The sequence below is a fragment of the Xyrauchen texanus genome, chromosome 41 (assembly GCF_025860055.1).
Source record: "Xyrauchen texanus isolate HMW12.3.18 chromosome 41, RBS_HiC_50CHRs, whole genome shotgun sequence".
NCBI classification, from domain to species: domain Eukaryota; kingdom Metazoa; phylum Chordata; class Actinopteri; order Cypriniformes; family Catostomidae; genus Xyrauchen; species Xyrauchen texanus.
Window position 1 is genome coordinate 12475292 of NC_068316.1, and position 15659 is coordinate 12490950.

The 15659-nt window shown below is 37.9% G+C and overlaps 1 protein-coding gene across 2 annotated transcripts; it reads left to right on the forward strand.

Annotated features, from left to right (window-relative positions):
* Positions 1–220: 220 nt before the first annotated feature.
* Positions 221–15219, forward strand: LOC127634320 (armadillo repeat-containing protein 1-like). Of its 2 annotated transcripts, none has more exons than XM_052113815.1 (7): positions 221–467; positions 1389–1597; positions 4521–4612; positions 8031–8220; positions 8459–8575; positions 10548–10622; positions 12105–15219. In XM_052113815.1, the coding sequence occupies exons 2-7, from the start codon at positions 1436–1438 to the stop codon at positions 12294–12296; spliced, it is 828 nt and encodes a 275-aa protein (XP_051969775.1). In that variant the 5' UTR covers positions 221–467; positions 1389–1435; the 3' UTR covers positions 12297–15219. The 2 variants fall into 2 exon arrangements, with proteins under 2 accessions (XP_051969775.1, XP_051969774.1); XM_052113814.1 differs by having other exon boundaries at positions 221–412.
* Positions 15220–15659: the final 440 nt, after the last annotated feature.

Genomic DNA, 15659 nt, shown 5'->3' on the forward strand with positions numbered 1-15659 from the left:
TGCAAAAAAAAAAATATATGTAACAATCGACAGAAAATAAAATACAATAATATATTTTATGTCAGATTTTACATTTGCTTAAGTCATGAAATTGTAGATTGTTACAGCTTTAATGTGAACATAATGTATTTTAGTAAAACCCTCTTTTATTGGCCGATAATCCATAGCGTCATAGTCATATGCATATCCTCCAATCAGAGCGTCTAAATCCAGGAAGTGTTTCACGGTGTTCTAAAAGCTCCACAGAGAATGACCAGAACCGCTGTCATACCAATTTTTGGTTTAACTGACGTCGTTATTGTTACGGGCAGCATTGAATTTCGTGTCTACCTCCAGTTCAGTTGTCGGCGGGTTGCATCCTTTGATTTGAGGAGGATCATTTGAGTCGAGGAGCCGTCCTGGGCGTGTTGCTGTAAGGTTATGCGTGGACAACAGTGCCACGATACACTCAGACAGACAGACACAAGGTTAACAAGATACAGGCCATGCAGATCAGAATTAAATACATGGGTCATACGTTTAATGTGATTATTTGGTTGTGTGTTTATGTGTGTCCTGGAAGAAATTCATTCTGATTACCGATTCTTCGTGCTGTCATTGTTTTTGTTCATAGAGAGAGACATTCAGATCCACATGCATTGATGTGCATAGGCTAAATATTATGATCTATTATCACCAAACTTTTGCTTTAAATGCTGTTTTAAGTTGTCTGTTATAGATCAGGTTGTCAATGTCTTGTGACACTGTAAAGGTGGCGGTGTTTGTTTTAGCCGGTTAGCACAGGCCCCATTTAAAGGCCTCGTTATAGCTATTGTGTATGGGGTAAAGCCACCTGACATGACCGCACACATTATGGCTCATTCCCACGATGAGAACCAATAATGTGCCACGTGTTCAGAAGATTGTCCTTACATCAATGTGAAATAGAAGCACGACAACAATGAATGTTGACAGATTGATTTCAGTTAATGTAAATTATTCCTGTCATTGATAATATCTAATAGACTGAAAACACACCTGTTTACATGTGTATTCTCTTTGTGCACTTCAGTCTGGATTGTTACAGACCAAAACAGATTTCTGAACAATTTTCATTCTGAAATCCATTAAATAGATTTACATTTTATAATACTGCTTGTCGTGCTTTCTGTCAATAACAATAAATACCATGGTATCACCATGTGTTTGGGACATGTGTCATGGTAATGCCATGTTTTTTGGGGGGTGGGGAATTTTACAAGGGTAAAGCCATTATTTTCATAGAAGTACCATATTGCACCATGTAAATACCACTGTATATAAATATGGTAATCATTTAAATGAGTGCCACAGCCACAGAAGGTTGATTGAAATCATCGCATTATTATGTTTGTTTTCTATCCCCACAGCTTTGATCTGCGTGTTTTATGTGCATGGCCCTTGGTGTGGGAGCACCATGAGTGGGGAGCCAGATGCCTTGGCTGTGGTGAATCAGCTGAGGGACTTAGCTGCTGACCCCCTCAACAGGCGAGCTATTGTTGAAGATCAAGGCTGTTTGCCCGGCCTCATTCTTTTCCTTGACCACCCCAATCCGCAAGTTGTCTACTCCGCGCTATTGGTAAGATCCTATTAAGATGTTTCAATTTGTGTCTTTTGTTCTTCACATAGTGCAGAAAATCTACTGTGGTGTTTCTGGAGTCATAATTTAAAACTTGATAAACCCAAGATTATGATGATGATAATAATAATGATAGTGTTTCAGGATAGTTTATATGAAATTTCAGAGCTACAATTTATATTAAACTATTTTAACTTTTATTTTTTTATTATCTACATGCAGTTTTTATGCCCTAGTATTAATTGTACAAAAATTTAGAATTGTTTTTACAAATATGTATTTGGCACTCTGCAGGAGCATTTGAATTAACGGCAAAAAATGTTAGAAATTGATATAAATTTTGTAAAAAGAAATGATTGAAAAGCAATGGTAAGGCACCTTAAATTTAAACTTTAGCATACGTGCATGTATCCGGACTTTGTTTGGTTGTATATTCAGATGTGTGTCAGTGATGTGTTTTTTGTTTACCAATGGTTATCTGCATAAATATCTGGCTTCTGCACAAATTCACAATATGTGCAGGACAAGAAAAGGCTAATTTTCTCCTCATTAAATTGAAGGATAATAGAGAAAATGAAAGAACAGACATTTTGTTTTTATGTAAAACATCAGTTCTATATTTGTAATTTTTCTTAAGTGGGTTGAGATTGTCTAAGATACAGCCTTTAGCAGATCTAAATGTTCTTCTGTAGTTTTCAACATTTTAAAACAATATTATACAATGTTAAAATTATTATTATGTTTTTATTTTCAAAGTTCATCAAAACCTATTGGTTAGTTAATGGTGTGAGGTCATTTTTGTTCTTCAGCCAGATCTTGAGACGGAACTGATGACCAGATTTTTTAAATGTTTAATTAAATATCACAGACTATTTTAATGTAAATAAACCCTTAGTATTAATGGTGTTTAGTTCTGTTTTTTATGTTAATATGTTAGTTACAATGAAAGTGTTAGCTAAGATAAATATGGGAAAAGGTTTTCATCTGGATAATCTGGCACCCGCAAGAAAGTAGTTGAAGAGCCCTGTTCTAAAGGAATGCCTCACTGTGCATGAAGGCCATACATCTACTGTTTTCCCTTCCTCCTTTATAAGACTTAAGTAGACGGTATTTAAAAATAATTTTATTTAAAGGAATAGCTCACTTACTCATTACTTACTCACACTCATAATGACTGCCTTTACATCCACTTTATAAGTTTGATTTCAGTCAGACTAAAGCAATGACTGGTCTTTTTAAAATGTCATGTAAACACTTTAGTCTGACTGAAAAATAAGACATGAAGGTCCTCTAGACACGACCTTCAGCTATCCAATTATGCATGGTGTCATGTTTACTTGTACACAGAGACTGTAGCTCAACTACACTAAAACCTGTGGTAGCTCGATTATGTGAACTGTTTCAAACCAATATGTGTTTTTCTCTTCTATTGAACACCAAAGGAGATATTAGAGAGAATGTAAGTCTTAGTCTCCATTCATTAGGGCCCAAGCCTTGAAAAGGCGAAGGCCCTATTGTTTTCCATAGGATTACTATTATTATTATTTTTTATACGACTATTCGGGCACTTTTGGGGCTCTTAACGTGCTCGAAAACTCTTGAAACTTTGCACACAGGTCAGAACCCGCGGCCATCAGGGCCGGGCTGAAGCTGGTATATATCAAACAGGCTTGCATGAATTAATATGAAACTCGGTTCACTTATAGATCTCATCGGGCCGAACAACTTTCGTGCTCTAAGTTTTACGCCAGCCCAACAGGAAGTCGGCTATTATGGGTTGTTTGGAAACACATGCTCTGGAATTATATATATTCCTCCTAGAGAATTAATCCAATCGCCACCAAACACGTTTTGGCCGTGGCGAGGAAATTAATTTATGATTAAAAAAGGACATATAAAGTGTGTTGTAACTTAGTTAGTTCTATCTACAGTTACAAAACTCGGCGTGTATATTGTTCTCGTCAAGCCGAACAACTTTCTAATTTACAGTCATTAGCTCCGACCAACAGAAATGCAAATTCACTTTGAAGCTCCAAAAAGCACATAAAGGGAGCATAAAAGCAATCCATACGACTCCATTGGTATAATTCATGTCGTCTTAAGTGATCTGATCATTTTAGGGGGAGAACAGAACAAAATATAACATGTATACAGTATATATAAATATAACATCTTGCTGTGGCGAGGAAACGAAATGATAGCGCGAAAAGAGAAACAGGAAGTGTGTTATAACTTCTGCATACATTAACTGATCTCGATGAAACTTCAGCAGTGCGTAAATTATAATTACATTAATAAACCTGTACAAAGACCTCCAGATAAATTCTGGCCTTCTGGATTAACACATTTAAGTGCAAGAATAACACACATACCCACACACTAAACCTTAGAACAGTGCCAGTGGTGGTCCGTGGTGTTATGTTTTTTATGTTTTTTTTTTTTATCCCCATTTCTCTCCAATTTTGAATGCCCAATTCCCACTGCTTAGTAGGTCCTCGTAGTGGCGTGGTTACTCACCTCAATATGGGTGGCAGAGGACAAGCCTCAGTTGCCTCCGCTTCTGAAACCGTCAATCCGTGCATCTTATCACGTGGCTTGTCGTGCATGACACTGTTGAGACTCCTCATGTGGAGGCTCATGCTACTCACCGTGATCCACGCACCCCATTGAGAGCTAGAATCACTAATTGAGACCACGAGGAGGTTACCCTATGTGACTCTACCCAGCCTAGCAACCGGGCCAATTTGTTTGCTTAGGAGACCTTGCTGGAGTCACTCGACACCCTGGATTCAAACTCCCGACACCAGGGGTGGTAGTCAGCATCAATACTCGCTGTATTTGTAATAATGCTTATGTGTAATATGTTATCACAGCACTGGAAGTATAATTCTGTGTAACCCTTAATGCCTTTGTGTACTTCCAGGCGGTGCGCTACCTGGCAGAATGCCGCGCCAACAGGGAGAAGATGAAGGGTGAGCTGGGCATGATGCTGAGTCTGCAGAATGTCATGCAGAAGTAAGTCACATTCCATCATGCGGCCACGAGTTCACTTTGCACTTTCCTGCACAAAAACCTTGTCCTGCAGCTTTGGTTTGAGCAAATGTGTGTCGTGGGCAGATTTTCAAGCACGAGAAAGGTCGCCCTGTCATAAACAGCTATGTCTGTTTTAAGAATTAATGGGTGTGATGATGCAAGCTTGCTGTTAAAGCCTAACGTGAGCAAATTAAGAGAGACAAAACGACACAAAATTAAGAGGGAACTGTTTTGTGTAATTAAGATTTGTGAAACTTAGGTTAAATTAGTATCATTACTGACTGGTTGTTCAGATCACAACATGTGATGTTTGAAATGTATTGAAAAACATATATATATTTTTCATTTAATCAAAAACATAAAATATGAACTAAAGGTGTTTTAAACATGTAAAGGAATAATCCATGCTCAATACAAGTTATTATCAATTAACAGCATATATATATATATATATATATATATATATATATATATATCTTCATACAAAGTAGGCACGAGTCTATTATTATTATTATTATTATTATTTTTTTTAATCAAAATTATGCCACAAATAATGTTAACTGAGCCTAACTTGTATTAAACCCAGATAATTGTTTTACAATATGATATGTATAACTACTTCCAACTGCATGAATTCGATGCCTCCAAGGCTAAATATTGAGATGCAGGATCCACATGTGTGTATGTTTGTCACAGTTCAGCATTATTTTGAGTGCGAAAGTCTGCAGGCTTTTAGACAGTGAGTGCCTTCTGTGTAACATGGAGCCTTACAGACAGAAGTGCCAATGCTTGGCAGAGAGCTACGTAGCCTTTTTCTCAGGGCGACCCGCTCAATTCACCAGTCACTTCAGTTAGCACAGACGCCATCAAGGAGTGCCCTGCAGTTCCACAAGCTGCCCGTCACTATTTCAGGCATGCAAGTTTGGGTAGAGGTTGTGTATCGCCCCAGTCTGCAAAACATTATGGCTAGATGAAGCAGCATACTTTTCTATATGTGCATCACAATAACTGTTGCTCATACTGCAGGTTAGGAGTTTTTTCCCAATTCCAAAAATCAATTAAACTTCATCATGTAACTCATCCATTAGTATTTGTGCTATGGACATGAATGATACCTCAATTTGTGCGGCTTGTGGGTTATGGTTAGGCTGTTACTTTTGTTAGCCATCAGACTTGCAATTTTTTGCTGGTGGATGAAGGAAGGACCCTAGCCATATCTACAAACAAGAATATGCATCCTAAAGACACTTATTCATAGTGCATATTATTTCCATGACATTAGGGCTGGGCGATATGGGCAAAATTGTTATCACGATAATATTTTTCATATTATTCGATATCGATATTTATCACGATATACATTTACACATTGCACTTTCTTTTTTTTATTTCAAAGTTGACGGAAGAATAGAAGAAAAAATTCTGCACAGGGGGCCCCGAGACGGTCAAAGCAGTGGGGTCTGCGGGATCTTTTACCAATTTTACCATCTTTTACCATTTGTCAATTGAAAATGAATCTGTTTGTTGGAATATTTTTACATTAAAATTAAATATTGTTGACATTTCTTTAGATTCAGATACCCAAGTATGGGGCATAGAAGCCCTTGTGACTGTGGAATGATGCTGAATGTGGGTTCAGGGGTGTCCTGAGAGAAAATTTAGAAAACGTTTTAAAATAAATGTAAAAAAACCTTTGTATATTTTCATTAAAGTGAGAGACTCGTCTACCAACTAGTAATTTTAGTCTTTCCTAATCCATTCCTGACATCTAATTAATTTGTACTAAATTATAACAGAAATCGATTTGTTTATTATTAAAGGCTCGTAACATGCTGATTAAAAAAGATACATTTAGAGGGGACAAACGTTATGGTCTAAAAGGTGCTTTGAAACCACGTTAACTCATGTGGAACTTCATGTCTACACACATGCAGGGAAAAGAGGCAATGAAGTTCCACATGGGCAGGGCAGACATTATGCATGTTTGGTGCTAGAGAACAATATTCAAGATTACAGCGCAGAAAGATCAGAGCTGTTGTCCACATCAATGTTGTTCTGTCGCGCTCTTAACTAGAGACGATGAGAGAGTGCAACCGTTGCCATGAATCAATCCGGTGTCCGACGTAATCTAATTGTCAGCAAGGCAGCTAGCTTTAGCAAGTTCATCCAGTCTGACTCTACGTTACAAATGGCACATTGTTAGCGAAGCTGAGAGCATCATGCTCGCAAGGTGGATCATAGGATTGGCTGTTGTGTGGAGCAAGCTCTCTCTTTGATGGTACAGAAATGCTAAGGGTTTATATGCTGTCAGCATTACCTCAGGTGTAGATAGGAAGTGTGGGGGACAGGCAGTTCAGATATGCCAGTGAGCAGATGTCCGTTTCTGTAACTCTGCATGAATGATGGCTGTATTGCATCTCCCCTATTAGCCCCTGTAGGGCATATCAAGATCCTGATGTCACATCTGACCTCGAATGGTGATGTCAATGAACTGCTGTTTTTTTTTTAACCTTATTAAATGAGCAGGTCACTTGACTATAGATTGAGACCTCATAACACTTAAAACTTAAGCTACTGCAAATAGTCTCAGTAAATGTCTTTTAGATTTATATATGTTTTCTGCTCTGATAGAACATATAATTATTTGTTTTTTTTCCACATGGCTGTGTTCTTGGATAGGTCTTACTCTGTAATTATGTACTCACATAACATATCGTTCTGACTACACCATTTAATTTGAGAGCTGCAGCGAAGATTATCAGTGAATAAAATCTTACATTTCAGTCACACAAAGCTATCATATAAACTTGGAATATAGTGTAAGTTGTATTGACTACTTTTATGGTGCTTTGTTAATGCGTTTATGTCCTTTTTGTGGGCTTTAAAGCCTGTGACCACTATGAAACTTTGATGTATAGAAAAGATCTATGTGAGGATCCTTTAAAAGATCTTTTTCTGATCATCTTCTGTTCTACGCATAAAAATAACACTGCTTTGGAACGTCAAAAATATGAGTACATTATGACAGAATACATTTTTTATTAATCTTTAAATTTGAGGTCAAATTTTAATTTATGTTTATAATGGAGAGATTAAAACATTCTGTATGTGGCAGCAGCTGTAAATACATCAAACATTTTTTACACGCCAAAAGTTAGCTGGTTCACGCTCCATTGATGTGACTTTTCCCAGCCCCCATGCTGGCAGATAAACCCCTGCGTAGATCAGTGTTGTGTCCTCTTGTCTACTGGAGAGGTGACCTTTTCAAATATCAGCACGTGACAAGCGTTGAAATGCACAAAATGCACTCTTAATAAAACGAGATCTGCATATGTACTTATTTGTTTCTTATTTTTATAATCTACAGTGAACTGTGATTTTTATAATTTATTTTCACTAGGGGCACGTCACCGGGCGAGACGAAGCTGCTGGCCTCGGAGATCTACGAGATCCTGCAGAACTCCAGCAACCCGGAGGCCGATCGGGCAGAAGCTGCCGCCTCATGCCGAAAAAAAGCCCAGTTCTTTATGGGAGCCACGAACAAACGGGCCAAAACTGTGGTGCTTCAGATCGATGGGCTTGATGACTCGGTAACTGTCACTCCCCTCAAAAAACCTTCACAATACATACTCTTGTTTAACAGCTGTAAATGTCACCAAACTGCATGATGTAGTAATGTCAGATTTAGAGAAATGGAACCCCTTGTGATTATACTGTATAGAGGCTGCATATTGATATTTGACTTTACATTGTAGAATGTCTCTGTTATATAATGTTTTATTCTGAATTGATACACAATTTGACCCTGTGTGTCTCTGTGTTTGTCAGGTGAAGAGAAGTCTCTGTGAGGAGGCTCTGCTAAAGATCAAAGGAGTCATCAGCTTTACCTTCCAGATGGCTGTGAAGAGATGTGTGGTTAGGATCCGTTCTGACTTGAAGGCAGAGGTAAGTCAAACATGTACCACTGTCTTCAGATTGCATAAGAAAACTTGTGAAATTTTGCTTTTTACTTTGATTGCATGTTTTGTCAAAACATTTTTGAAACCCCAGAAACGAAACATGCTGTTTAAAGATTTAAAACATTAATAACATTTAAAGGAATATTACAGGTTTAATACAAGTGACACTCAATTGACGCATGTGTCAACAAAAAATTATTTTGACTCATCATACATTAAAAAAAAGGAACAATCTTGGTTACAGTGACACACTTACAATGGAAGTGAAGGGGACAATTTTTTAGAGGGATTAAATGCAGAAATGTAAATCTCATAATTATTTATACTTGCATTATTCCACTGTTAAAACTCCTGTATTATTTGATCTGTTAAGTTGTTTAGACCGTCATTTTAGGCTTTTTTTTGACATTACATCATCTTCATAATCAGAATGAGCTTTATAGCCAAGTGTTCTCACGTACACAAGGAATGTTTTTTGGTGATAAAACAAGTGCACACAGAACATTACAGTGAGACTCCATGTGAATATAAAACAAGGTAAGAAAACAAATAGACATACATATAACAGAATGGCGTATGTGCAAGTGGTAACATATGTGCAAGGTAGGGGTATGTACAGTTATTTAATTAAATATGCTAATTTACATATGCACATGAGATATGTATCTACATTATTGCACTATGGGCGAGTCCTGAAGCAGTTTAATTGTTCATGTGGTAAATTGCCCATGGGTAAAAACTGCTGTTGAGCCTGGATGTCCTGGCCCTCAGTGCTCTGTAACGTCGGCCAGAGGGTAAGAGTGATTCTACCTGCACGTTTCCTCACTCTGGAGACATACAGGTTTTGGAGGGTGGGCTGGGGGGGCACCAATAATCCTCTCAGAGTCCTGACTGTCCGTTGTAGTTTCCTTCTGTCTGATTTGGTGGCTGAACCAAACCAGACAATTATAAATGTACACAGGACAGGCTCAGTGATGGTCGAGTAGAACTGTGTTTGCTGCTCCTGTGGCAGGTTGAACTTCCACAGCTGGCGAATTAAGTCTGTGGGTGTCCCACTTCAGGTCCTGAGAGATAATAGAGCCCAGGAACCTGAATGACTCCACTGCTGCCACAGTCCACTGTCATCTCCACTGTTTTGAGCGTGTTTAGCTCAAGGTTGTTTTGACCGCACCAGACAGCCGGCTGATCAACCATCTGTATGCAGACATGCCACCATTGCGGATGAGGTAGATGACCGTGGTGTCATCTGCAAACTTCAGGAGCTTGACTGTGGGGTCTTTTGCAGTGTACATTCGTGTACACGGAGAAGAGCTGTGGAGAGAGAACGCATCCCTGAGGAGCACCAGTGCTAATAGTGAGGGTCCTGGATTTGAGGCTCCTAGTCTCACTAGCTGCTGCCTCTGTCAGATAGCTGGTGTTCCATCTACAGATTGGGGTCCACAAATAGGATCCTTGCAAGTCCCAGGTCTGTCAAGGCATTGCTGGATACAATGCTGTCCCTTGTTGACAGCATCATCCACAGACCTGTTTGCTCGGTACACAAACTGAAAGGGGTCCAGCAGGGGTCCAGTGATGTCCTTCAGGTAGGCCAAAAACGTCTCTCAAATTACTTAATGACCACAGACATGAGAGTCTTGGCAACAATGTTGTAAATTTGGCTGTAACTTTACACAGAAAAGGTAGTAAGCAATTTTATCACACTAAAATCATATTAACATGCATATTGTTTACATCTCGGGCTATACTTATGAAAAAGTATTTTAATGTTTACTGATTGGCACCATTCACTTCCATTTTATGTGTCTCACTTAAACTCAGATTTTATTAAGAAAAGGAGGGAGAAGTCAAATGTTTTTTTTTTTTTTTTTTTTGTGGTTCTATTATGCTACAAATGCTGTTGATTGAGCTGAACCTGGAATATTCCTTTAACAACAGTAAATGTTGTATTCACTCTTCAGGCCTTGGGAACTGCTATAGCTTCAACCAATGTCATGAAAGCACAACAGGTATTGAAGGGGGAAGATGGATCTGAGGTGAGTGAATAAAACAAGCATGTTTCTGGGACGAAAGTGCAAACTAATGGCATAATTTAACCAAAAATTCAATTGATAAATAGTTTTCCCAGTACTCATCTTCATGCCAGTTTGTTGTTGACACACAAATATTGCATGGCTTTAGAAGACTTAAAATATAGAGCCTGGGTTGTACTATTATGGACTATTATGCCTCTTTTTTTGTCCTTTTTGAAGCAAGACTATCTACTTTTGTACTATGGAAAAGAACAACTTGGACTTCTCTAAATTTCCCCTTTTTTCATGGAAAATCACATAGGTTTAGGATGACATGAGTAAATGATGACAGAACTATCCCTTTAATAAAGCCATTTATTTACCTGGCCAGACAGGCACATCATTTCTAAACCATGTACCAACAATAATCACCATCACATAAATAAGGGAAACTATAAATGGACATGAATATGCAGTTGCCAGAAGGTATTTTGTTGGTACACTGTATTTTGCTGTGTTGACTATCTACCTCAAGATGTTGGTCTATCTGTCATGGCTGCAGTCACTGTGTTGCATCTTACCTCAAAGCAGCGAGACAGCAGAGAGTAATGCAGTTTGACATGTAGAGCTGGTGTTGTCTGTCTGATAGGGTGAACCCCTCTCCCTCCTCTTTAGAAGAGTTACTCACTTCCCCCTCATCGCATGATCCCTTTCAGGATGCCCCTCTGCCCCTGGAACAATGCGTCAAAGGGCCTTGGAGTCACACACACACACACACGCTCTTGCATGCAGTGCAATAGGCACTGTGTGGTAATTAAAAAAAGATGTGTCCTCTCTGGTTGAATTGGAAGGACTATCTTTACCTGCAGCGGCACAGTCATGACCTCCGGTGGCTGACAACCCAGTGATCTTGGACACTGCTTTATCATGCAGTTCCTCTGTCATCCATCAGATGGCACACGTGATTAAATTTTTCTGTAATCTTTAGCACTTTACACTTGGTAAACATGGTCTTGAAAGTACTATTGAGAATGTCAATTTAGTTAGTAGAATTGGGTGATATTATTGATATTTTTCAGCCTTATCAATAAATTACACTCATGAACATTAAAGGGATAGTTCACCCAAAAAATTACAATTCTATCATTTAATCACCCTCATGCCATCCCAGATGTGTATGACTTTCTTCTGCTGAACACAAATGAAGATTTTATGAGAATATCTCAGCTCTGCAGGTCCTTTTCAATGCAAGTGAATGGTGGCCAGAAATCTGAAGCTCCACAAATCACAAAGGCATCATAAAAGTTTGTGTTCTGCATAAGAAAGTAAGTCATACACATCTAGGATGGCATGAGGGTGAATAAATTATTAGAGAATTTAAATTCTTGGGTGAACAATCCCTTTAACTTGTCCATTTATTATGGTTTCATTCGGTTTTAATGAATAGTTTAGAAATCAAAACATAATGGCTGATTGTTCCCACTTCTCTCTTTCCCTCAAATTCAGATTGTAATACCATTCCAAGAGGACTCGGATGTGGTGGTCGAGCAGAACATGAATTTGCCGGATTATCTCCCTGAGGAAGAGAGCCCGTCTCAGGAGCAACATAAAGCCGTGACGCGTTTGGGCTCCGTGCAAGACGGCGTGAGCTGGTTGGGCACGGCCGCTAACTTTCTGTCCCGCTCCTTTTACTGGTGACCCTGCATGCACTGCCCCACCTTTACAACCTGCCTTCGAATCGCAAGACTGCTGAGCGCACCTCGCAATAAACTTATAACCGTGTTACAACTAAAAAATGCCGTGTCAGGCGGCTGTAAACAGTACGCAGTTTAACCTACTCTGAAACTCGCGTTAGTCCTGCATACGCACCACACAAGACACTAAATCCAAAGAGCAATTGGGAGAAATTCACAGAAAGCTTTATGTGTATCTGCTCTCTCTTTGCTCTCCACTCACCTTTTTTTGTTTGGTCGGGGTATGGTTTCAAAACGTTTGGCCCCAGGTCTATTGAGACTAAACCTTCAGATCTTTGTCACATAGTGGGACGGTTTGTAGTCCCACTATGCGAGTCATACATTGAGGTTTTCTAAATTGATATGAATTTGGGTGCTTTCTGATGTGTTCCAACCATTCATCTCAGCTTTCTTATAGATTTTAAACATCTTCATTTGCCAATTATTTGATAATCCTAATATTACGTTAACCATCAGAACTTTTCAAAGCATGCTGTAATTTGTATGCCTTTTCCCACCATCTTTGAATCCTTATTACATTTGTGTGCCTTTTACAATGTAGCTTGTTGTGATTCATTCATTTTAAATCCTCTTTGTTTGCTTCTACTGAAGTTCTAAAGCCTTCTGAAGACATAATCTACTGTATGTAGTAATGGCTCATTGTTACTCTTTAAAGTGATAGTAAACCCAATAATTAAAATGTTGCCCTTATTTACTCACTCTCAAGTTGTTCCTTAGTCGTATGACTTCCTTGTTTTTTTTTCTCTTGTTCTTCCAAGAAACAGATGATGATGTTAGGCTAAATATGGTTTCATTATATGGAAAAAGATGTATTGAAAGTGAATGGTGACTGAGGATAACAGTCCCTTACATTCTGCTTAATATCTTTTTTTGTGTTACATGGAAGTGATACAGGTTTGGAACGACTTGAGGGTTAGTAAATGATGACAGAATTGACATTTTTGAAGGAACTATCCTTTTAAACACCAGCAATGGTTGCTGCGCAGTATTGAAAATGAACAGCAATACCTCCGGAAAAGTGAAAGCACCTCAGAATTTCTGTTACAATGTGTGTAATATTAACCCTCTTTGTTACAGCATGTGCCAAGCACCAGTGTACCTTCTTTACACAAACCAAGTATGTTTGAACATAGATCAGATCCTTTATCAAATTCTTAAACTTCATCCATATGTCGTTTTCCTTTATCAGCAAAGGCATGTTGACTGTTTATAAATGACTTTTGTTTTTCTGTGTATTCCTTACAACCATGTTTTGTTAAGAGCTTTTCATACACATGTTCATTTTAAGTGTGTGGTTCACCTGCTAGCCAAAGGCATGATCCAGTCAACTCTGATTGGATGTCTGCCTGTCATCTTAGCATGACCACCACCAATCAGCACCTTTCTCTCTTCAACCGCATCTTTTTAACTGTTAGATAATCAACTGACCTCACATATCACGTTCAGAATGTCTGATCAGGGATGTGTATGACCTCCTGCAGCTAGCTGATGGTCCTAATGTACATTACTGTTTTACACTAAATCTGGGTTTAAAGTTGTATCACCCCATGGTTGCATTCAGTATAGGGTGTTCACAAAAGGAGACGCACATCTTCATGAAAAATTAAGTCTGAGACCATGTATGTTATCCCTAAATTTAAAGAGAAATTTCATCTTAAAATGAAACTTTTGTCATCAATTATTCACCCACATGCTGTTCCAAACCTTCATGACTTTCTTCTATAGAACGTAAAAGATGTTAGGCAGAATGACAATGGTGGAAAATATGCATTGAAAGTGAATGGTGACAGGTGATTCTGTGGAAGAACTGAAGTCATACAGGTTTTGAAAACAACATGGTGGTGAGTAAATGATGACTATTGGTGAACAATCCCTTTAACTCCTGTTTGATTTAACTCATTCTTGTCATCAGATTTCCCCCTTATAATCCTGTAAACCTTCAGTGGCTTTTTGTAAAGCGTCTGTGTCCTTTTGTATTTTTCCTCTTTTGAAATAAGTTCAAATTATGTAATTAGCGATCTTTAAAAGACCGTATTTTTTTTTAAATCACATCATGTTCACTTTGATCAAAACTGAGGTGTTGAGACTTTGTTATAAAGATCGCATAAGTGTACAGAATTGAATCATTGGTGTGCTTTTAGTTTGGTCGAATATGAGACAAGCCATCAGTATTATATTTATGAACCAGATCCAAATAGCATTTTTCTAGTTTCTGTATTTTATTTTCTCCCCTTTTTTACTGTACAAACTATTCCTTGAAACATTTTGAGCTATTCACTCTTACTCAACGAAAGCAGAACCAGAGCCCATGGTAGATTTAGTAGCTTCTTATGTACAGTGCATATTTGCTGTTATAAATAACAGTTTTAGGACACACGATTCTTGGCTGTTCACAATAATGACAAGGATTATTAAAAAAAGACAGTATAATTTTATTTTGTTGTGTTGTTTCATTGGAAGTTGCTGGGTTTCACGAGCCATGATTATTATATTTCTTCCATTATGTGCCATTATTATAAGGGAATAATGTGTAAATATATTCCTTTAAAATGGGTTGCTTCCTGTTGGCTATTAGAACTGGAACACGTTTCAGCAACCACCAAGAAGTGTTAAAGAGGCTGATAATATAGGAATAGTTTACCCAAACTCAAAAACCCAAGAAGAAAAAAGATTTTTAATGAATATCTCTGTCTGTCTTTTCAATAGAATTGCAATGATAGTGTCATATTCCAAGTCTTCTGAATACATACAGAAAGATTGTGTTGTGAGAAACACAAAATTTAAGGCATTTTTCAGTGAAGATATTGACATCTGTTGTGTGTTCACAATGTCACATGATCACGCAAGAACACTATAAGAAAAAAAAAGGAACAAGGGCCATCGCTATTGTGGTTAATTTTGGGTATGTTATTGTGCCCTATGGACCGATTGTGTATCTCTAAAGGTACATTTATATGTTTTGTGACTTTGGGAATGAAAAAATAAAATACATTTTTGTCTCCTTAAGGGTACCAACCCAGTGACAACTTTGAACCTTAAACAGTACCTTAATGTCAGGGTTGGGGAGTAACGGAATACATGTAATGGGATTACGTATTTAAAATACAAAATATGAGTAACTGTTTTCCACTACATTTACAATTGAAATAATTGGTATTTAGAATAATGTTACATTCGAAAAGTATTTTGATTACTGAAGAGATTATTTTGCATTTTATTTTAATTTGATTAATTTAATATTTAGTCCTTTCAGATGGAAAACATTTATGCATATAAATGATGTGATATAAGTGCATATGAACAGCGG